The 20,084-nt window shown below is 56.1% G+C and overlaps 2 protein-coding genes across 4 annotated transcripts; one reads left to right on the plus strand and one right to left on the minus strand.

Annotated features, from left to right (window-relative positions):
- Positions 1-12,063, plus strand: TFR2 (transferrin receptor 2). The gene is made up of 18 exons (XM_061209053.1): positions 1-33; positions 275-527; positions 628-814; positions 3,640-3,780; positions 3,861-3,972; positions 4,074-4,196; positions 4,592-4,708; positions 4,838-4,977; positions 5,345-5,508; positions 6,196-6,315; positions 6,749-6,831; positions 6,911-6,974; positions 7,063-7,130; positions 7,213-7,289; positions 7,385-7,469; positions 7,558-7,785; positions 8,138-8,278; positions 11,426-12,063. Exons 1-18 carry the CDS (start codon positions 1-3, stop codon positions 11,705-11,707), a joined length of 2,418 nt encoding a protein of 805 aa, XP_061065036.1. The 3' UTR covers positions 11,708-12,063.
- A 4,755-nt stretch (positions 12,064-16,818) lies between these two features.
- Positions 16,819-19,943, minus strand: MOSPD3 (motile sperm domain containing 3). Of its 3 annotated transcripts, none has more exons than XM_061208065.1 (6): positions 19,861-19,943; positions 19,110-19,364; positions 18,835-18,910; positions 18,378-18,607; positions 17,160-17,324; positions 16,819-17,043 (listed from the first exon to the last, which is right to left on the minus strand). In XM_061208065.1, the coding sequence occupies exons 2-6, from the start codon at positions 19,312-19,314 to the stop codon at positions 17,012-17,014; spliced, it is 708 nt and encodes a 235-aa protein (XP_061064048.1). In that variant the 5' UTR covers positions 19,315-19,364; positions 19,861-19,943; the 3' UTR covers positions 16,819-17,011. The 3 variants fall into 3 exon arrangements, with proteins under 3 accessions (XP_061064048.1, XP_061064047.1, XP_061064046.1); XM_061208064.1 differs by lacking the exon at positions 19,861-19,943 and adding an exon at positions 19,688-19,831; XM_061208063.1 differs by lacking the exon at positions 19,861-19,943 and having other exon boundaries at positions 19,110-19,552.
- Positions 19,944-20,084: the final 141 nt, after the last annotated feature.

The raw sequence follows: 20,084 nt of genomic DNA on the forward strand, positions 1-20,084 counted from the left end.
ATGGAGCGGCTTTGGGGTCTACTCCAGAGAGCGGTAAGATAGAGTGGGGTTGGGAGACCCTTAGGCCTTCTCTCCAGGTCCTCAGTCCCCTCCCAAACCCCAAGTCTGGCCCCTCCCCTTCCCACCTCCTACTCTCCCCTCCAGCCTGCCTCTTGGGACCCTCTCCCCTGCCTTGTGCTCATGGCACCCCAAAGTCACTGACCCTGTTATTGCCAGATTCCTCCCCATCCTCCAGGCCTCTTTCCCCGATTTCATGTCCACCACGCCCCTACAGCAAAGGTTGTCCCCAGGACCCTCTCAGACCATCTACAAGCGTGTGGAGGGCACCCAGCAGGGGCCCCTGGAGGAGGAAGAGGAAGACAGGGAGGAGGGGACCGAGCTACCGGCCCACTTCTTCCCCATGGAGCTGAGGGGCCCCGAGCCCCTGGGCTCTCGACCAGCTCGGCAAAACCCCAGACTCTGGGCAGCAGCAGGACGAAGAGCCGCCCCCTACCTGGTCCTGACAGCCCTACTGATCTTCACTGGGGGTGAGAGTCAGCCCCACCCCCAGTGGAGGGTCTGGGCTGGGGGGGAGATCTGGGGTCCAGAGAGGGGCACAAGGAGAATCTCCATCTTGCCACCCACCAGCCTTCCTCCTGGGCTACGTGGTCTTCCGGGGGTCCTGCCAGGCATGTGGGGATGACGTGATGGTGGTCAGCGAGGACGTGAACCATGAGCTGGGCCCGGACTCCCACCAGGGCACATTGTACTGGAGCGACCTCCAGGCCATGTTTCTGCGGCACCTGGGGGAGGGGCGTCTGGAAGATACCATCAGGTGAGGATCAGCCGGTCCCGTTCCAGGCCCTCAGACTCAGCCTCCCTTCCTCTTCACCCGGGACCCTGAGTCCTTCCACCTGCTGCCCTGGCCTCCCTGTTCAGTGGTCCTGGGAAGGATAGCAGGCATTTGGAGCTGAGGGGAGGGAGGGCAGCAGATGACACATTTGGAAGCTGAGGGAGCTGACTGAATGAGCACAGAGGGGTCCAGCATCCACATATGAAGTGGGACAGACCCAGAAAAGTCCTGAGTGCCACACTGAGGAGCTTGGATTTTGACCTGTGGCAGTGGGGAGCTCTGGGGGGCTCTGAGAAGGGGGGACTTAGGGAATCAGAAAAAGAAGCAAATGCATTTGTGGGCAAAGACCATCCCCCAATCTGTGGGGTCTGCCAGCCCAGCGTTAGCAGGCCAGCGTTTCTTTTGTCCTGCTGAGGTCACCTTTTCCTACTGGGACGGAGCTGCCCGGGTAGGTCCAGAGAAGAGGTCAGGAATCATTTTTTCAGTGGATTTTCCTGGGTTTCCTAAGTAATCTATATTTAGTGAGAGACGCATAGCTTCTTTTCCAATGCATGTATCTTTTATGTCTTTTTCGTTTCTTATTGCATTGGAGAGGACATGAATTTAGGTAATGAGATAGTAAATATCCTTGCCTAGTTCCTAACTTTCATAGGAATGTTTTTCTAATACTTTGTCATTGTCGCTTTTTTTTTTTTTTTTTTTGAACCCGGGCCCTCGGCAGTGACCGCCAGGGAATTCCCCCAGTGAGGTTTTTAAAAGCAAATTAAGGAAGTTTCCTTCTATTCCTAACTTACTGAGACTTTCTCTTTTTTTTTAATGATCAGGAAAGGAGGAACAAGAATCAATTTTTTTTTCAGATATTTTTCCAGAATGTATTGAGATGATCACACGATTTTTCTTCTTTAATGTTTATATTTGTATTAACAGATTTCCTTGTCTTCATGAGATGAACATAAACTTGATCGAAGTGTATGATTATTTGTTGATACACTGCTGGATCCATTTTGCTTGAATCTGTGGCATCAACAACGTGCATGTTTTTTTGTTTTGGTTTGGTTTTTTAATTTATTTATTTATTTATTTTTGGCTGCGTTGGGTCTTCGTTGCTGCACGCGGGCTTTCTCTAGTTGCAGCGAGTGGGGGCTACTCTTCGTTGTGGTGCGCAGGCTTCTCATTGCAGTGGCTTCTCTTGTTGTGGAGCACGGGCTCTAGGCATATGGGCTTCAGTAGTTGTGCCATGTGGGCTCAGTAGCTGTGGCGCATGGGCTCAGTTGCTCTGCGGCATGTGGGATCCTCCTGGACCAGGGCTTGAACCCATGTCCCCTGCATTGGCAGGCAGATTCCCAACCACTGCGCCACCAGGGAAGTCCCTACATGCCTGGTGTTTTTTGTTGTTGTTTTTTTTTCCATTGAGCAACACTTAGTAGTCTGGGTACAGCCTGAGCAAGTGGATGGTTTGACAGATCTAGGGAGGTGGGGTGTGGCACTGTGGATGCCATCAAAGGGCAGGGAGGAAAAACGGGAGCAGTGAGAGGGAGCGGGCAGTGAGGTGATGTATGACTCTAGGTTGGATGGGGAAGGAAGGGAAAGCAGGGAGGAGCTGATAGACATGGACAAATTGGACAGTGTAGAGTGCTCCATGGGGTTGAAGAACAGGTATAGTGAGCCTAAGGGAGTGAGTTCCAACCTGAAAAGCTCCAGTCAGAGAGTGAGATTCTGGAACTTTTAAGATTTACATGATAAACTGTGTCCTATTTATCTTGGAGTCTCCAGCACCTACCACCATGCCTAGCGCTTAGTAGGTGTTCAGTAAATTGGATCAGTATTCCAGAGATGGAGTTCTGGGGACAAGATCCAGGATGTGGCCAGGGAAGTGGCTGGCCAGATGCCAAAGTCTTCACTGAAAGTGGATAAGTGACCAATTGGCTAGAAGATAACAGCAGTGAGGAAGGATGGAGGGTGGGACTGCTGGATGGCACGGACTTTGAAGGAAGAGAGTTTCATGGTCAGAAATGTGAACAGAGGAGCCAGAAGCACAGCTCGTCTCTGGGCCTGGGTGGTATGAGAGCCTGAGCTGCCTTTTTCACATGTCCCGAAGGAGACCTGGCCTCCCAAGGGACAGCCAGGTTTCTGCCAAGGCAAAAGGTAGAAGGGGTATTCGGTGATGATGCTGAGGAGGGAAGTTTGTTTGCCATGGAAAGAGCACAGGTGGAGCTGGTTGAGAGAGAGGCCATGCAGGGGCCATGCTGGCACAGGTGAGATGGAAGATCAGGGAGAGTTCCAGTGACAGCAGGCTGGCTAGTTAGGTGGTGACTATGGAAGAAGACAAAGTGAGGTCTCCAACCAGACAAGTGACCCCAGATTCCACCAGCAAACTTGGTGTAAGGTGTCTCCATTAGGCCCAGCTGGAGGATGAGAGAGATGCAGGGCTCCTCACCTCTGCCCAGATAGCCCTTTGGAAGAAAAGTGTTTTCATGCCTGGGGCAAAGCACAGGCCAGTGTGTGTATGTGTGGAGGGGACAGTAGGTAGATTGGTGACTTTGGCCTGACCTGTGAAGAACCTAAGCGGTGGTGGACAGGACCCCTGGCTATCAGAAGCTGAGGTTTAAGCAGAAGGAGGCCCTGGAGACCCCCCAGCGCAACCCTGGTAGTGACGGCAGGAGAGCCTTAAGAGCCCCTCACTGCCCAGGGCTGGGGCCACCCCACACCTCTGGCATCCTTCCCCCACTCCCGCCCTCTCCTCCAGGTACCCAGAAGTCCCTGCCCCTCTCTCCTCCCGTGCCCCAGTGCCCCCTCTCCCTGCGCAGGCAAACCAGCCTTCGGGAAAGGGTAGCCGGCTCGGCCGGGATGGCAGCCCTGGTTCGGGACCTCCGCGCGGTGCTCTTGCGCCAGAAGCTGGACCACGTGTGGATGGACACGCACTACGTGGGGCTGCAGTTCCCGGACCCGTGAGTGCAGGGGGTGGGGGTGGGGGGCGAGGAGGGGTGGGCGGCCTGTGGGTGGGACGCTCACCACCCCCGCTCCTCAGGGCTCACCCCAACGCCCTCCACTGGGTGGATGCCGCCGGGAAGCACGGGGAGCAGCTGCCACTGGAGGACCCGGACGTTTACTGCCCCTACAGCGCCACGGGCAACGCCACGGTGAGCGCCTCGTGCCGGTCCCCAGGATGGGGCAGCGCGCCCTTTCCCTGGCGGTGGAGCAGGGACGCGCCTCACCGTCCTTCCCATCCTCCCCTCCCCAGGGAGAGCTGGTGTACGCCCACTACGGGCGGCCGGAGGACCTGCAGGACCTGCGGGCCCGGGGCGTGGAGCCGAAGGGGCGCCTCCTGCTGGTGCGCTTGGGGGTGATCAACTTTGCCCAGAAGGTGAGGGTCCCTGGGTGCGGGTTGGGGCGGAGCGGGGAGGGTGCCGGCTGGGGAGTCCGGGGATCGGATGGCGGCAAATAGGCAGCGTCTAGGAGGCGGTCAGAGAGAGAAAGGGAAGAACCAAATGGGTCGTAAGAAACTGTTGGCAGGGAACAAATTCAGGAGGTTGGGGTGGGGAACAGAAACGGGAGGGAATGTGGGGTACAGTGAGGTTTGGGGGCTGCCGAGGCACTGCGGGAGGGCAGAAGGCGAGGTCCAGGGGGTGCCCACAGCCTCTCTGTGGATCCACAGCTGCAGATCAGAGGCCGTGCCATTCCACTTTTACTTGCTCCTTCAGCCTTTATAAATCCGTTTTCTCTGGGAGAAGGGGTCCTTTAGCCACCTCCCTTCCCCAGGTGGCCAGTGCCCAGGACTTTGGGGCCCAAGGAGTGCTCATATACCCGGACCCGGCAGACTTCTCCCAGGGCCCACACAAGCTCAGCCTGTCCAGCCACCGGGCTGTGTATGGACATGTGAGTCTCGGGGAGCCAGTAGTGCCTTCCTGTGGTCCCAGGGCTGCACAGCCTGCCTAGGATGAGGCTGGCGCCCTATTCTGGGGAGACCGGCTCACAGTTTCAGCGTGGGCAACCCTCTCCCCACAGGTGCACCTGGGAACAGGCGACCCCTACACACCTGGCTTCCCTTCCTTCAATCAAACCCAGTTCCCTCCGGTCCAGTCCTCGGGCCTCCCTATCATCCCAGCCCAGCCCATCAGCGCGGACACTGCCTCCCTCCTACTGAGGTGGGGGCCATGTGGGGACCAGGAGGGGAGGAGGCAGGGAGAGGTAGGCTGCAGCTAGCCCATAACGTGCCTTTGGGTGAACTAGAACAAGGTGTTTCTTCTGGGTGGGCACGGCCTCTTGCCATTTGGTGAGTGGAGCTCCAGCTGGATATCACACCCACCTCTGCTGGGCACTCTTGAGCAGGACACAACCTGCACAACTGTCCAAGGCAGCCCTGGCTGCACTGGCCCCTCAGGCAGAGTACAGATGCAGAGAGCTGGAGCCAGAGGGTGGGAGGGAGAGAAAGAGTGAAGCGGGGGCTTTGGGCTCTTCTATAGCCTGGGACTCTCTGCCACTTCTAAACCTTTCTGCTCTACCCCTCCCCAGGAAGCTTGAAGGCCCTGTGGCCCCCCAGGAATGGCAGGGGCACCTCCCAGTCTCCCCTTATCGCCTGGGCCCTGGGCCAGGCCTGCACCTAGGGGTCAACAACCACAGGGCCTCCACCCCCATCAGCAACATCTTTGGCTGCATCGAGGGCCGCTCAGAGCCAGGTGTGCTTGCTTATCCAGCATCACCCACACCCTGCAGCGGGGGAGCTGGGGTTAGCAGGGAGGGAGGCTGGCAAGTTGGGGATGGGCTGGGACTGAGGGGGGTGGCAGTGAGGAGATCTCACGGTTGAAGCTGTCCAGAGACAGAATGGGCAGTTCTGCACAGTAGTGAGGTCCCTAGCACCAGAGGTGAGCAAGCGTAAGTTGGGTGATGTTACAGCATGAAAGAGAGGTCAGACTAGATAGATGAGCCTTTCAAGCGTAACTTGTTGTGGATAACAGTGGGGAATCAAAGTGGGTTCTTGAGCCAAAGAGTGTGGTACCTAGAAGCACTGAAGGAAGAGGCACAGGGAGGCCTGTGATGAGGCTCAGATGAGGATGCTGGTGGTGGGAGTGTGAGTGGGAAGGGTTAGAGAGAGATTTAAAACCTGTCAGGACTTGGTGAACAGAGGGGCACCCCAATCAGGGAGGTAATGGAGCCCAGAATGACCCCAGGCAACATGATGAAAGAGCAGCCCACCCAGGAAGGGCCAAGGGGAGGAGAGGAACTCTCTTTAGGGGCAGCAGGGATTGCAGGGCAGGGGCTACAGAGATGTGAGGGTCCTGGAGAAATGAATCCTCCCAGGGTCGAGGGAGAAGCCTCTCGGTTCTGCCCATGTAAGAGGTGGGCCCCAACATCCCCTCCCCCAGATCACTATGTTGTCATTGGGGCCCAGAGGGATGCCTGGGGCCCAGGAGCAGCCAAGTCTGCTGTGGGGACCGCCATACTGCTGGAGCTGGTGCGGACCTTTTCCTCCATGGTGAGCAATGGTAAGGTCAGGGCCTGGGCCTGGGCCGGGCAGCTGGGGCTGTGGTCTGAGCTAGGACAGGGCAGAGAGGCAGTTAGGAGCACAGGCTGGAGGGTGGCCACTGAGACCTGGGCTCCAAACCTGGCTCCTCCACGTCCTGGCTGTGTGGCCCTGGGCAAGTCACTTCACCTCCATTTCCTCATTTAAACATGAAAGTACTAATAGTCCATGTCTGAGTGAAGATTAAGCAGGAGATTCGCTATGGAAGCAATGCCCATCACTGATACAGCTGAGTCAGGGTAGACCCAGGTGAGATGGCCTGGGATGGGGGCTTGATGGGAGGGAAGGAGAGACCCCAGGGGACCAGGACAGAGGAAGACAAAGAGGTGGGTCTTTGCCTGGCCCCCAGCCAAGCCCATCCTCCCTCCTTCCCCCCACACCCCCACTGCCCCCAGGCTTCCGGCCCCGCAGAAGTCTTCTCTTCATCAGCTGGGATGGTGGTGACTTTGGGAGTGTGGGCTCCATGGAGTGGCTGGAGGTAACCTGGGGTCCTGGGCAGGTAGTCAGGCAGTGGGGAGAGGCAGGGGGATTTCATACTCCACACCCCTCACCCACAGGGCTACCTCAGCGTGCTGCACCTCAAAGCCGTAGTCTATGTGAGCCTGGACAACGCAGTGCTGGGTGAGCGGGGGCAGTGCCACCACCTGGGCCCCCTCTGGTGCACCCTGCCCTCCGGGCCAAGCCTTGAGCCCGGCATCCCTCTCCGCAGGGGATGACAAGTTCCACGCCAAGACCAGCCCCCTTCTGATCAGCCTCATCGAGAACATCCTAAAGCAGGCAAGAGCCCGGCCAGGAGTGGGGGATGAAGGGAAGCTGGTGGCCGCCAGAGCCTGACTGGTGCCCCCCACCCTGCCCCCAGGTGGACTCTCCTAACCGCAGTGGGCAGACCCTCTTCGAGCAGGTGGTGTTCAACAATCACAGCTGGGAAGCTGAGGTGTAAGTTGGGCCGGGAGGGGAGGGAAGAGAGCTGGGGGGGAGGATATGTAGGGAGAGCCTGAACCCACACAGCGCTCCAACCTGCCCATCCCCAGGATCCGGCCGCTACCCATGGACAGCAGTGCCTATTCCTTCACGGCCTTTGCGGGGGTCCCTGCCGTTGAGTTCTCCTTCATGGAGGTGAGACTTCCGGGCCCCGCCCCAGAGCAGCAGCCCCTGGGCCTGTTCGCACCGTGCCCGCGCGCCAGCCTCCGCCCTGTCCCGGCAGGATGGCCCGGTGTACCCGTTCCTGCACACGAAGGACGACACCTATGAGAACCTGCACAGGGTGCTGCGGGGCCGCCTGCCTGCCGTGGCCCAGGCTGTGGCCCAGCTCGCCGGGCAGCTCCTTATCCGGCTCAGCCACGATCACCTGCTGCCCCTCGACTTCGGCCGCTATGGGGATGTGGTCCTCAGGCACATCGGCAGCCTCAATGAGTTCTCTGGGGACCTCAAGGTCCAAGACGCCAAACCTGCTCCCGGCTTCTGGCGGTGGGGGGTGCTATATCCCATTAAAGTGCTGCCCGGGCCAGGGGATCTGGCCCCTCTCCCCTTGGTCTAGGTCCCCTCTGGCAACCTGGCCCCTTTACTCCTGCCCCAGTCACTAAGCCCCTAGGACCCGGCTGGTACCCGCCCAACCACACAGGTCTTCTCTCTCCCGTCATTCTGCCCCCAGCATTCTGTCCCCCTATACCTCCCCACTCCTGCCAGGCCCGGGGTCCCAGCTCCGTCCCCCAGCGCCTGGACCCCCACCCTAGGCCAGGGTCATGGCCCCTGCCGCCGGCCCCAGCCCGCGCCTTCGCCCTCAGGCCCGCGGGCTGACCCTCCAGTGGGTGTACTCGGCGCGGGGGGACTACATCCGGGCGGCCGAGAAGCTGCGGAAGGAGATCTACAGCTCGGAGGAGAGCGACGAGAGACTGACGCGCATGTACAACGTGCGCATTATGCGGGTGAGGCCCCGCCCAGCCCGGCCGCCGCCGGCCGCGCCGCCCCGCCCTCTTCCGGCGGCGTGGGGCCCCTCCTCTCGGCCCTGCGCCAGTGCGCTGTCCTCCCCTCGTTCCGCTTTCATTTGTGCCTGTCCTCGGGGCGTTCCCAGTCCTGGACTCAGTGCTTTGCTCACAGACCCGCCAAGCTGGAGCGGCCCCAGAGGCGGGCCCGCAAAGTGATGAGACAGGGAGGGTCAGCCCCTTAGCCACAGTCGCCCGGCCACCGCATGGCAGAACTGGGACAACCGCGCCCCCTCCGGTTCCCCACCGCCTCCTCTCCCTTCTGGAGAGAAGAAGCATGTCCACGGTGGTCCAAGGTCTAAGAGGCACAGGATTATGGCTTGGGAGGTGCAAATGGTGTAAACAATTCAGAGCGTAGAGAGCTCTCTTACTTCTGGTGAGATGGATGAAACCCAGAAAGGCTGCCTGGAGGAGGTGTCATGTGAAAGTTATACAAGATTATTATTGCTTCCTGCTTAGCTTTGAATACTTTGCAACCTGCACCCCAGCTCCAGTTCCAACCCATCCTCTTCCTTCCATTTCCTTACCCCAAGAACTCAACCCTGCAGCCCTTTGATCTCTGGAAATGGGTGGGTAGGGACTGTAGGCGAGGGGAAAAGTCTATAGGGCAAAATGATAAGCAGGGCCATCCTCAGTGAGTGTGGGGTGAACCGGGACCCCGCAGTGTACACATGCGCGGTTTGGGGATGATATGTCTGGCCCTTGCAAGGTCTTGTTCTTTCTCCCTCCTCCTTTTTCCTGTTGTGTCCCTGCCTGTGTCACTTGGCATCACTCATACCGTCTTTCTGTTCGCAAACCCACCCATCTTGCTCTTTGGTCCTGGCTCCTTTCTCCTGGAATGGGCGATTCATTCTCATTCACAGATCTTGCTTTAACCCCCGCTGTGCCAGACTCTAGAGACACAAAAAAGACACCCCCCCTCACCCTACCCCTGAAGTTGCAATGTGCCCCCCAAGGGATAAAGGGCATCTGTGTGTAAGGGACACGATTCAGACTCAGGGCTGGAGAGTAAAAGATGCAGGGCTTCAGAACCTCAAACAGGGCTGGGCCAGACCCAGGGAACTTTGTGGTTCTAAACCAGGGGTTGGTCCAACTAGCCAGCAGGCCAAATTTGGCTTGCCACCTGTCTTCGTAAATGAAGTTTTATTTTAACACAGCCATGCTTGTTGATTTTCCTATTGTGTGTGGCTGCTTGTGTGCTACAGCAGCAAAGTTGAGTAGTTGCAACAGAAACAGTGTGGCCTGCAAAGCCTAAAATAGTTACGATCTGGCTTTTTCCAAAAAATGTTTGCTGACCCCTGCTTTAGACTATAATGTGGGTCTTGAGGAACAGACAGAACTTGGGCTGGTGCAAAAAGAGCATGTTTCAGGATGGAGACACCAAGAATAAGGGCATGGCAGTGAAACAGGCCTGGCTTTCCTTGGGAGTAGTGTGTAGACCAGCAGAGCCAGAACAGAAGCCCTGTGGAGGAGCGGAGGGGAGTGGGTTAGGGATCAACTATGGGGAGACTTGAATGCCAGTATAAGAAGTTTGGGTTCTGGGACTTCCCTGGTGGTCCAGTGGTTAAGACTACTCGCTTCCACTGCAGGGGGCACGGGTTCAATCCCTGGTCAGGGAACTAAGATCCCCGCATGCCACATGTCAAGGCAAAAAAAAAAGGATGTTTGGGTTTTGGGGGTCTGGGCATCAAGGAAATTTGGAAGGTTTTTGAGCAGGCCGGTGATGTGGGCAAAGTGGAATTTTAGGAAATACTTGGCCAGAGTGTAAAATGGCTTGAAGAGGGAACGAAGTTAGTGATAGCTGAGCTCTGGGTGGATGAGGGGATTGAACTGATGTGAGACATTTGGAAGGAAAAATGGACAGACTGGGTGTTGAGGGAAGAGGAGAATAATAATAGCAGCTGCCATTTATTGAGGGCTATCATGTGCTAAGGCTTTACTTCACTTTCTCCCATAGGACTCCTCCAAATCCTGTGAGTTTGCTAGTATTGTACACAGTAACTGAGGCTCAGAGAGGCTAAGTGACTTATTCAAAATCACACAGTAAGTGGTGAAGCTGAAATTAAGGACCAGGCAGTCTGACCCCAAAGAGAAACTGGAAACCAAAGTCTGACCCTGTGTCCACCCAACTCTTATTCACCTTTGAGGTTGAGATCCTGGCACCTGGGGTATGCCATGGTGCTCATGAGGGAAAGTGGGTGCGCAGGTCAGGTTTTGGAAGAAGTTGGTGTCCACATGTGTGTGAGGCTGTGGCTGGGTACCCCCTACCCCAGTGGGGAGGTCCAGCAGACTGGGGGACAGGATTCCAGGCGATGATTTGTGCAGTAGACTTGGCAATTGTCCCCATGAGTTCCCAGTTGAAGCCAGGGGCGTGGATGAGCTCTCTGAGTGAAAGGTGGAGGACTTAAGAAGACATGAGTGTGTGAGACCACCCCTAGAGATTCTGATTCTGCTGGGGTGGCACCCATGCAATGGTAATTTAAAAATCTTCCTCAAGTGATTCTAATGTGCAGCCAGGGTTGAAAACCATTGGATTGTAGGTAATGAGAAGAGGAGAAAGTAGAGGTCGAACCCTGGGCCTGCCCACAGGTGGGAGCACAAGGAACCAGAGAGGTGGGAGAACTGGGCTAGGAGCGCGGCCGTCTCAGGAGAGACCAACAGCATCTGAGTCAAGAGGGTGAGGACTCAGAGTCAGGCACTTCATTAGGGCTGGCCTGTCCCCTTGTCATTTGACTCTGGGTTGTGGGCATTCACGCAGGCGGGCAGGAATGACTGGGGTATGGGGAGGTGAGGAACAGCAGGACGATAGACGGTTCTTTGAGGCTTTGGGCAGGGAAGTGAATGCGTGAGGAAGAAAGATGCAGGCTTGGAAGCTCAAGGGGTAGAAAGAAAGGGATCCAACCCAAAACACAGTGGGAGGACGCATCCTACCTGACTACTGATGACGTCACAGAACGACCATTCCTGATTGGGTAGCCGAAGGGAGGTGGGACTTAGGCTGCTCAACAATATTTATTAAGCGCGCATGAGGTCCCAAGGTTGGTCTGGAACTGCTGTTCGGGCTCCAACCTGATCCCGTTCTCGGCGCAGGTGGAGTTCTACTTCCTGTCCCAGTACGTGTCGGCGGCCGACTCACCGTTCCGCCACATCTTCCTGGGTCGCGGAGACCACACGCTGGGTGCCCTGCTGGACCACGTGCGGCTGCTGCGCTCGAGTGGCCCCGGGGCCCTTGGGGAGGAGGCCCAGGTGGCGCGGGGCCTGGGCTTCCAGGAGAGCCGCTTCCGGCGCCAGCTGGCCCTGCTCACCTGGACGCTGCAGGGGGCAGCCAACGCGCTGAGCGGGGACGTCTGGAACATCGATAACAACTTCTGAGGCCCGTGGGCTGGTGGGGGCGGGGCACATGCCCCTGCCCCCTGCCAAGAGCGCCTGCTCTCCTCTCGGGTGATTTCTGGGTGACCGAGATGCCTGTGCACCACCTCCCGTTGCTGACTCATTTTTAGCCCTTACCGTACCTCCAAGGGCCGCAGCAATGACGCCAACGCAGACACCCACACACCCCAGGCCCTGCAACGTAGGAGTAGGTGAGCAGTGCCTTCCATAATGGGATGGTCATACTGTCAGCTAATCAGGGAGCGGCATCTGCTCTCTCAATCACAGTCCCTTCCTCTGCAGGAGCAGGGTCCCCCCCCCGCCCCGCTACAGCTAGAGACCACTCTGGAAGGTTTCCTAGGCCCTGGGACCTGACCAGCCTTCTTGGTGGGAAAGATCCGCTGGGACCATAACTTTATGGCCAACCCGTGTCCTGCAGTGGGAGGGGCTGGGGTTTGAACCTCAATAAACCACCTGTGGCATCTGTTGTTTACAGGCACTTTTATGCGTCTTCCTCACCCTCACCTCACCCAGTCATCCCTCCCTTGAGAGCTAGGGAAGGGTTGGGCAGAAGGGGCCAGAGAGGATGCAAGTGGGAATGCTGTCTCCATGGGGAAAAGAGCTGTTCCTTTTACCTAAGGAACTAAGGAAACTGCCTGAGGAAATAAGGAGGGCCCTTCTCCAAAGACCACCACGGGTGGAGGGCTGGCTCTGTACCTTCTCCTGGGACCAGGGACGGCTACATAATTTGCAAGGTCTGGTACGAAATTAAAATGTGAGGCCTCTTGTTCAAAAAGCAAGATTTCCCTGGTGGTCCAGTGCTTAAGACTTTGCGCTCCCAGTTCAGGGGGCGTGGGTTCAATCCCGAGTCATGGAACTAAGATCCCGCATGTTATAAGGCACAGCCAAAAAAAAAAAATTTTTTTTTTTTTAAAGCAAGAACAAAGCTTTTTTCTTTCTTCCACAGTCTCTCAACCTGTCATGGTGGTTTTTAAGTTGTTATTTAATGTCCAGATCCCTGAGACAAGGAAATACTCTGGGGCAGATCCCCATAGGCACGCAGGGTTCTGCCCCATGACTTGCTACAGATAGCACATGTGCCCAACCCTGACCCAGACCCAGACCTAGACCCTCCGTGTGCCTGCGCCCAGGTCCCTACTGGGGAAAGAGGGTGGCAGCTGTGGTTGGGTGGGGGCAGGGAGCCAACAGGTGAGAGCCCATCCAGGGGAGGCAGGACCCCCAGCACATGCTCCACTGTCTCATCGGGCTGCACTTCCAAAACATAAGTTCAGAGGTGAAATCATTAAGAATTTCAAGATAGAGACCACAGAGCACTAACCCCCAAGCACAGGCCCCATTTGGAGCACAGAGCCCTGTGAGACTGCAGTGATTACACAGCCATTATATTAGCCCAGCCTGGGACCTCTCTCCCCTCCTGGGTCCCCTTTGGCCAATTGTTGTCCACTGAGGTGGAAGCTGCAGGAGAGCAGGGAATTACAGGTGCTCCTTGCACCACTTTACCTTTAATCATGGTCTCAGGAGGCTATGGGCCTTGTTCTTCCCGGCAGCTGCGTAAATCCTAGGGTCTGCCTCTCAGGCTCCTGGTCCTCTCTTGCTCCCAGTATGGCGTGAGAGGTCCTAGCCTGCTCCTCAGATGCTGGGAAGTGAAGGCTTCTTAGTTTATGGCTTGGGATGCTCCTGGGTTCCAAGATGAAACTGCCTCCTCCTTACCTCCCTGAGTCTGACTTGGTGGGTTCTCAGGAGCCTGGACTTGGGGTCAGAAGCCTCCTCAATGCCTTACTTCCCTGACATACTGTCCAGAACAAATTTCCCAAAGTCGTTTCTCAGCCCTTCTCCACCTTGTCCATTTGCTTCCTGTAGTAGACAGAATAAAGTTCTGGACAAAGATGTCCACATCCTAATCCCCAGAATCTGTGAATGAACGTTACCTTACACGACAAAAAGGGCTTTGCAGATGTGATTAAGTCAGGGATCTTGAGATGGGGAGTGTTTGGGGCTGAATTGTTTCCCCCCAAATTCATATGTTGAAACCCTAACCTCTAGTACCTCAGAATGTGTTTGTGTTTGGAGATAGGGCCTTTAAAAAGGTGATTAAAGGACTTCCCCTGGGCTTCCCTGGTGGCGCAGTGGTTGAGAGTCTGCCTGCCAATGCAGGGGACACGGGTTCGAGCCCTGGTCTGGGAAGATCCCACATGCCACGGAGCAACTAGGCCCGTGAGCCACAATTACTGAGCCTGCGCGTCTGGAGCTTGTGCTCCGCAACAAGAGAGGCCGCGATAGTGAGAGGCCGGCGCACCGCGATGAAGAGTGGCCCCCGCTTGCCGTAACTAGAGAAAGCCCTCGCCCAGAAACGAAGACCCAACACAGCCATAAATAAATAAATAAATAAACAAACAAATAAACAAACAAATAAATAAATAGATCATCACATTTAAAAAAAAAAAAAAAAAAAGGACTCCCCTGGTGGCTCAGCGGCTGCCGATGCAGGGGACACGGGTTCGAGCCCTGGTCCGGGAAGATCCCACATGCTGCGGAGCAACTAAGCCCATGCGCCACAACTACTGAGCCCATGCACCACAACTACTGAAGCCCCTGTGCTCTAGGGCCTGCGTGCCACAACTACTGAGCCCGCATGCTGCAACTACTGAAGCCTGCACGCCTAGAGCCTGTGCTCTGCAGCAAGAGAAGCCACCGCAATGAGAAGCCCATGCACCGCAACGAAGAGTAGCCCCCGCTCGCCGCAACTAGAGAAAGCCCGCGTGCAGCAACAAAGACCCAACGCAGCCAAAATTAAAAAAAAAAAAAAAAAAAAGAAGTGATTAAGTTAAAATGAGGCCATCAGAATGGGCCTAATCCAATCTGACTGACGTCCTTATAAGAAGAGGAAATTGGATGCACAGAGAGACACCAAGGATGTGCGTGCACAGGAGAAAGACCATGTGAGGACACAGTGAGAAGGGTGCCACCTGCAAGCCAAGGAGAGAGGCTTCAGGAAAAACCAAACCTGTCGGCGGCTTGTCTTGGACACTAGCCTCCAGAACTGTGATAAAATTAATTTCTGCTTTTTAAGCCACCAAGTCTGTGGCAGCCTTAGCAAAGTGACACAGGGTGATTATGCTGGGGGCGGGGGTGGGAGACGTAATCACCAGGGTCCTTATTTTTATTATTTATTTATCTATTTATTTATTTTTGGCTGTGTTGGGTCTTCGTTGCTGTGTGCAGGCTTTCTCTACTTGCGGCGAGCGGGGGCTACTCTTCGTTGCAGTGCGCGGGCTTCTCACTGCGGTTGGTTCTCTTTGTTGTGGAGCACAGCCTCTAGGCGCATGGGCTTCAGTAGTTGTGGCGCGTGGGCTCAGTAGTTGTGGCTCACGGGCTCTAGAGCGCAGGCTCAGTAGTTGTGGTGCACGGGCTTACTTGCTCCGCGGCATGTGGGATCTTCCCAGACCAGGGCTCGAACCCGTGTCCCCTGCATTGGCAAGCGGATTCTTAACCACTGCGCCACCAGGGAAGTCCTCAGGGTCCTTATTAAAGGAGGCAGGAGGATCAGAGATAGAGAAAGGAGATGTGACAACAGAAGCAAAGGGTCAGAGTCAGAGATTTGAAGATGCTACACTCCCGGCTTTTTTTTTTTTTTTTTTTTTTTTTTTTAGTGACTTAAAACAGTGATCATTTGTTATTTCCACTCTTGGCTTTAAAGATGGAGGAAGGGGTCACCACGCAAGGAATGCAGATGGCCTTTAGAAACTGGAAAAGTCAAGGAAACATCCTCCCCAGGTGCCTCCAGAAGGAACCAGCCCTGCTGACACCTTGATTTCATCCCCAGAAGACTCATTTTGGAGTTTGGACCCCCAAAACCATAAGAGAATTAATTTATGTTGTTTTAAGCCACTAGTTTGTGATAACCTGTTACAGCAGCCACAGGAAACTAACACCCACCCACTCCAATTACTGCCAGCTCAGTATTGTTTTCTAAGAAATTTACTTTAAAAAATGTCTGTGACCCAAGCCCCTCCCACCCCTGTAGCTGCCCTTCATAGCTTTGTCTCAGGAAGCCTCCTGATCCCGCTGGCAACAAGGCCTTTTCCCAGCAGATATCCGCAAGATCATTAATGTGCGATACCTCAGATGCCTTTTGGGGTCCTGGGCACAGACAGCCCAGTGTGGATGGTTTTGTGAGGGGTTTGCTGGGCTGCGGGGAGAGCCCTCCTCACATCCTAGACACAGGCTGCCATTCTCTGCACAGGATCAGGCTCACATGTCACCGGGGCAAGTTCTGGGTGTGGGAAGGGCAAGGTCCCCAGGGCAGAGGGGCAGCTCCCAAGGCCCCCAAAGTAAAGCTGGAACAACTGATAACCTTCCAGCAGCATAACAGACTGAGTCTGTCTTAACGTTATCTTGCTAATTTTTGTTCCCAATCAACAAACTGCCAGTGTCATTGGCTTCCCTTCTTCCTTTCCTCCCCTCTCGCCTTACATCTGAAGGAGGGCTGGAAGCCTGCCTTTCAGGGAGCTTATTCTTTTCCTTTGCCTTAACTTCTCCTGCCTGGTTAGGCTGAGGTTACGGCAGGCAGTGCCATCTTGTCAGAGACCTTGGTGTTTCTGACCCACAGGGGTTGAGGTCAAAGGAAGAGACAAAATAAAAGCAGGTAAAGGGACAAAAAGGCAGAAGAGGATTCTGCGGGTGGAGGTTGGGGGGAAGCCCCCAGGCAACCCTGGCAAGAGGCTCTGATGGCTCAAGATGGCGGGACCTGACTTCTATAGCAGGTGGGAGTAGGTGGTATTGGGGTTTGTTTCTTTTTAGCTTAAGGTATGTTGGCTTAGGGGCGGGATCCTATCCCTAGGATAGGGCTAAGGGGGATCTTAAGAATCAACTTTCCCAATTCCTCATTTTAGAGGCAGAAACTGAAGCTCAGAGAAATTAAATGACTTGCTCAAGGTCACACAGTTTTTTTCGGTGCAGCACCAGGCCTCAGACCCTGGTCTTCTAAATCCTCACTGGGTCTCTTCGCTCCCCGACGTTCGAGGTCCGCTGGGAGTAGGAGGAACTGGAGGAAAGAAGTGGGAAGAAAGGGGCATGTTCCTTACATTTCTCAGTTCAATTTTACAAATTTATTTTATTCAGCTTGGAAAACGAATACAAATCCCTGGGTTTTGGGGGGAAGGGGACGGGCAGGAAGAAGGAAGTAGGAGTTGAGGCAAGGTTATGAGCATCACAGTGGCCGTCTCACGTCCACGTCCAGGTCCACGTCCCTGCCCGGGGAGGGGGCGTGGAGGTTGAGCAGGGAGCTCAGGTCCGGAGGAACACCATGGTCAGGAGGCCTGGAGAGGGGAGGAAGAGCAAGGTCATATGTGTAGCCCGCCGGCTCTGTATGCCCTCTTTCCAGCCCCCACTCCCCTCTCTCTGGGCCCGGATCCCCTACCACCACCGTGCTCACCCAAGATGTAGGCTGCCACCAACTTCTGTCCCAGGGAGACGTGAAGGATTTGGGGCAGCTGGCTGCCAAGTTCATCCTGCAGCGGCAGCAGCAGGAAGGCCACAGAGACTGTGCCCATCAGCAAGAAGAGGAGGAAGGAGCTGGTGGCCAGGTGCGGGAGGGGGTCTGGGAAACAAGGCCCATCAGGAGCTCTAGCCTCCACTCCTGCCCAGCCCAACGCCCTCCAGGGAGGAGGCTGAAGATGGAAGGTGTACCCACTTTCTGTTGGACACTGGAAGTGTCCTCTCCTCCTTGGAGCCTTCGTCCCCACAGCCTCAGGAAACCCTCTCCCCTCTGGTCCCTCATCATTCGTTTTCTCTCCTCAACTCTGCCTTGATTACAGGCTCCTGTGTATCTGTGTGCCAGGCAGGGACCTCTGTCTCCCACAACTTGGTACATAATTGCTCAACCCGGTTTCTTATTATTTATTTTTTATAAATTTATTTATTTATTTTTGGCTGCGTCGGGTCTTTGTTGCTGTGTGAGGGCTTTCTCTAGTTGAGGTGAGCGGGGGCTACTCATTGCGGTGGCTTCTCTTGTTGCGAGCACGGGCTCTAGGTGCACGCGCTTCAGTAGTTGTGGCACGTGGGCTCAGTAGCTGTGGTTCGCGGGCTCTAGAGCACAGGCTCAGTAGTTGTGGCGCACGGGCTTAGTTGCTCCGTGGCGTGTGGGAATCTTCCCAGATAAGGGATCGAACCCGTGGCCCCTGCATTGGTAGGCGGATTCTCAACCACTGCCACCAGGGAAGCCCCCGGTTTCTTATTGAACTGAACTGAGCTGACACATGATGGGAAGTACTGAAGTCAGAGCTAAAGGAAGAATTTTTCTCTTTAAGTGGAGGCCAGAAACCAAGGAAACTACAAAGTCTGCTTTTTCCCTAACCTGATATAAAATCTCAACTCCTAGAAATGTTTCCACCAAAAAGCAAAAGACTGAAACGGAAGGGAATTCCCTGGCGGTCCAGTGGTTAGGACTCCACTCTTTCACTGCCAGGACCCTGGATTTGATCCCTGGTTGGGGAACTAAGATCCCGCAAGCCACCAGGCACAGCCAAAAGAAAAAAAAAAAAAAAAAAAGACTGAACCGGAAGACCTGTTCAACTCCAATTGAGCTCATCTCTAGGGTCATGCTAGGTCCTCCCTCCTTACAGAACCCAAGAATTCCCATCCCTAAACTCACTCTCTGGGAAGTGCTGAGCCGTGGGTGGTGCTGTCCAGGAAGGAGGCTCTGGGTGCGGCGTTGGGTCAGGCTGTCCCTGAAGCTCAAGGGGGTACGCTGGGGCCCTCAGAACCGAGGTGATGTCCTTGCGCCCCACCACTCGGCCGTCTGTTCCCTCCTCAGACAGCTCAATGCGGAAGCGGTCCTGGACGTCATAGTGGCTGGGATTGGGGGCCACGTGGCGAATCACACTGGTCCCAAGAAAGGAGAGCGGCCCATTGAGGGGCAGTGAGAGGCAGTGATCCAAGAGGATCCAGGCCCCACCCTCCCAGGAAACTTTCCCTTAGGGACACAGACAGAGGGTGGGGTAAACAGGTTGAAGAGGACCTGGTCTGAGGCTTAAGCCACGGCACAGTAAATCAGAGAAAGGTGGCAGCGACCCCTGGCTTTCATCAGCCTCCCCACCCTCTCAACTCACATGTCAATGCAGGACTGAGGCTTCACATATCCTTCCGCGTCAAACACTGTGTATTTGGCAGGTGCTGTACACAGGACTGAGGGGAAAAGGCACACAGACAGAGACCGACTATTGCCTCAGACAACCTGCACAAGCCCTGCCCATGGAGTACCCCCTGCCTTCTACCCCAGGGCTGGACATCCGACCATACTCATCTGACTGCTCCAGCCCACCCAGCTCCCCAGTGTTCTACCGCCAGCCCCCAATCCCTAGCACGAAGCGCCCATCCCCATCACCTCGGAAGCGAAGCGCTGCTCCCGTAGGGTTATAGAGGGTCAGCAGCTGCCGAGATCCACTCCGCTGGTCCGCCCTGAATACTAGATCCGGGGGAAAGACGAGGACCGGGACAACAGGTCCCGAGGGAGGAGGGGCGCCCCGGGACCCCCGCCCAGGAGCCCCCGGACCCACCAGCTCCTGGTCCTGGGGCGCCCCACGGCGCATGCAAGCTCTGGGCGGTGGAACATCCGAGGGCAGAGCTCAGGGGACAGGGCCTGGAGTATAAAGCCGAGGGGCGAGAGGGGCGAAAGGGAACGGGATGAGATCGTAGGGCAGGGCCTGGACTGATGCCGCCGCCGCCTCGGAATCCCGCTAGATGAGGGCCCCGCAGGCCAGGCCCAGGCCCCCCAAACCCTTCCTCTCCACAGCTGTGCCTTAGGTCCCTTTAGGCCCCGCCCCCAAGCCCTACCTCGAGGGTCACGCCCACCCCGTAAACCCAGCCCCTCCCGGCTCCCAGCCCTGGCCCTAGTCTTCAGCCCCAGATCCCGATCTCCATAAGCCCCGCCCCTCCCCGCCTCTTCCGGGCCTCCCCGGGCACCCGCTCCTCTCTTCGGCCCAATTCCGCTGGCCGCCGCGCCCCCTTCCGGAGTTGCCCTTTCCGTCTCCTGCTCTCCCGAGACGTGTATCTGTGCCTCCGATCCCTCCCTGAGCTCGGGCCCGCGCTTCTTCGGGCTTCCGCCTCCGAACGGCCGCTCGCGCTATGAAGCTCACCTCTGGTCACAGCACCTGCCAATCAACCTGTGGCCGAACCAGGGCTGCCATCTTCCCGGCAGACCGTTTCTGCTCTTCCGCCGTACGGCCTCTGTCATTGGCCAGGACGGCCTCGTTTCAGCTCTAAGTATACACCGATTGGTGCGCCTAAAGAGGTGATTGGCTTGATCCCAGTGACGTAAAACTTTACGAGCGTCTCTGGCTAGAACGCTAATCCTGGAATA

The sequence above is a fragment of the Eubalaena glacialis genome, chromosome 13 (assembly GCF_028564815.1).
Source record: "Eubalaena glacialis isolate mEubGla1 chromosome 13, mEubGla1.1.hap2.+ XY, whole genome shotgun sequence".
Taxonomy (NCBI): domain Eukaryota; kingdom Metazoa; phylum Chordata; class Mammalia; order Artiodactyla; family Balaenidae; genus Eubalaena; species Eubalaena glacialis.

Bases quoted from the DNA above. Each gene is read 5' to 3' on its own strand.
- TFR2 (XM_061209053.1), top strand. From the start codon at position 1: ATGGAGCGGCTTTGGGGTCTACTCCAGAGAGCG. The intron at 528-627 runs GTGAGAGTCAGC...GCCACCCACCAG, and splicing joins CCTACTGATCTTCACTGGGG to CCTTCCTCCTGGGCTACGTG. The intron at 7,786-8,137 runs GTCCAAGACGCC...CTTCGCCCTCAG, and splicing joins AGTTCTCTGGGGACCTCAAG to GCCCGCGGGCTGACCCTCCA.
- MOSPD3 (XM_061208065.1), bottom strand. From the start codon at position 19,314: ATGCGCCGTGGGGCGCCCCAGGACCAGGAGCTGGTGGGTCCGGGGGCT. The intron at 17,325-18,377 runs GTGAGTTTAGGG...CTTGTTTCCCAG, and splicing joins GGCTCAGCACTTCCCAGAGA to ACCCCCTCCCGCACCTGGCC. The intron at 17,044-17,159 runs GTGAGCACGGTG...TCCCCTCTCCAG, and splicing joins GGTGGCAGCCTACATCTTGG to GCCTCCTGACCATGGTGTTC.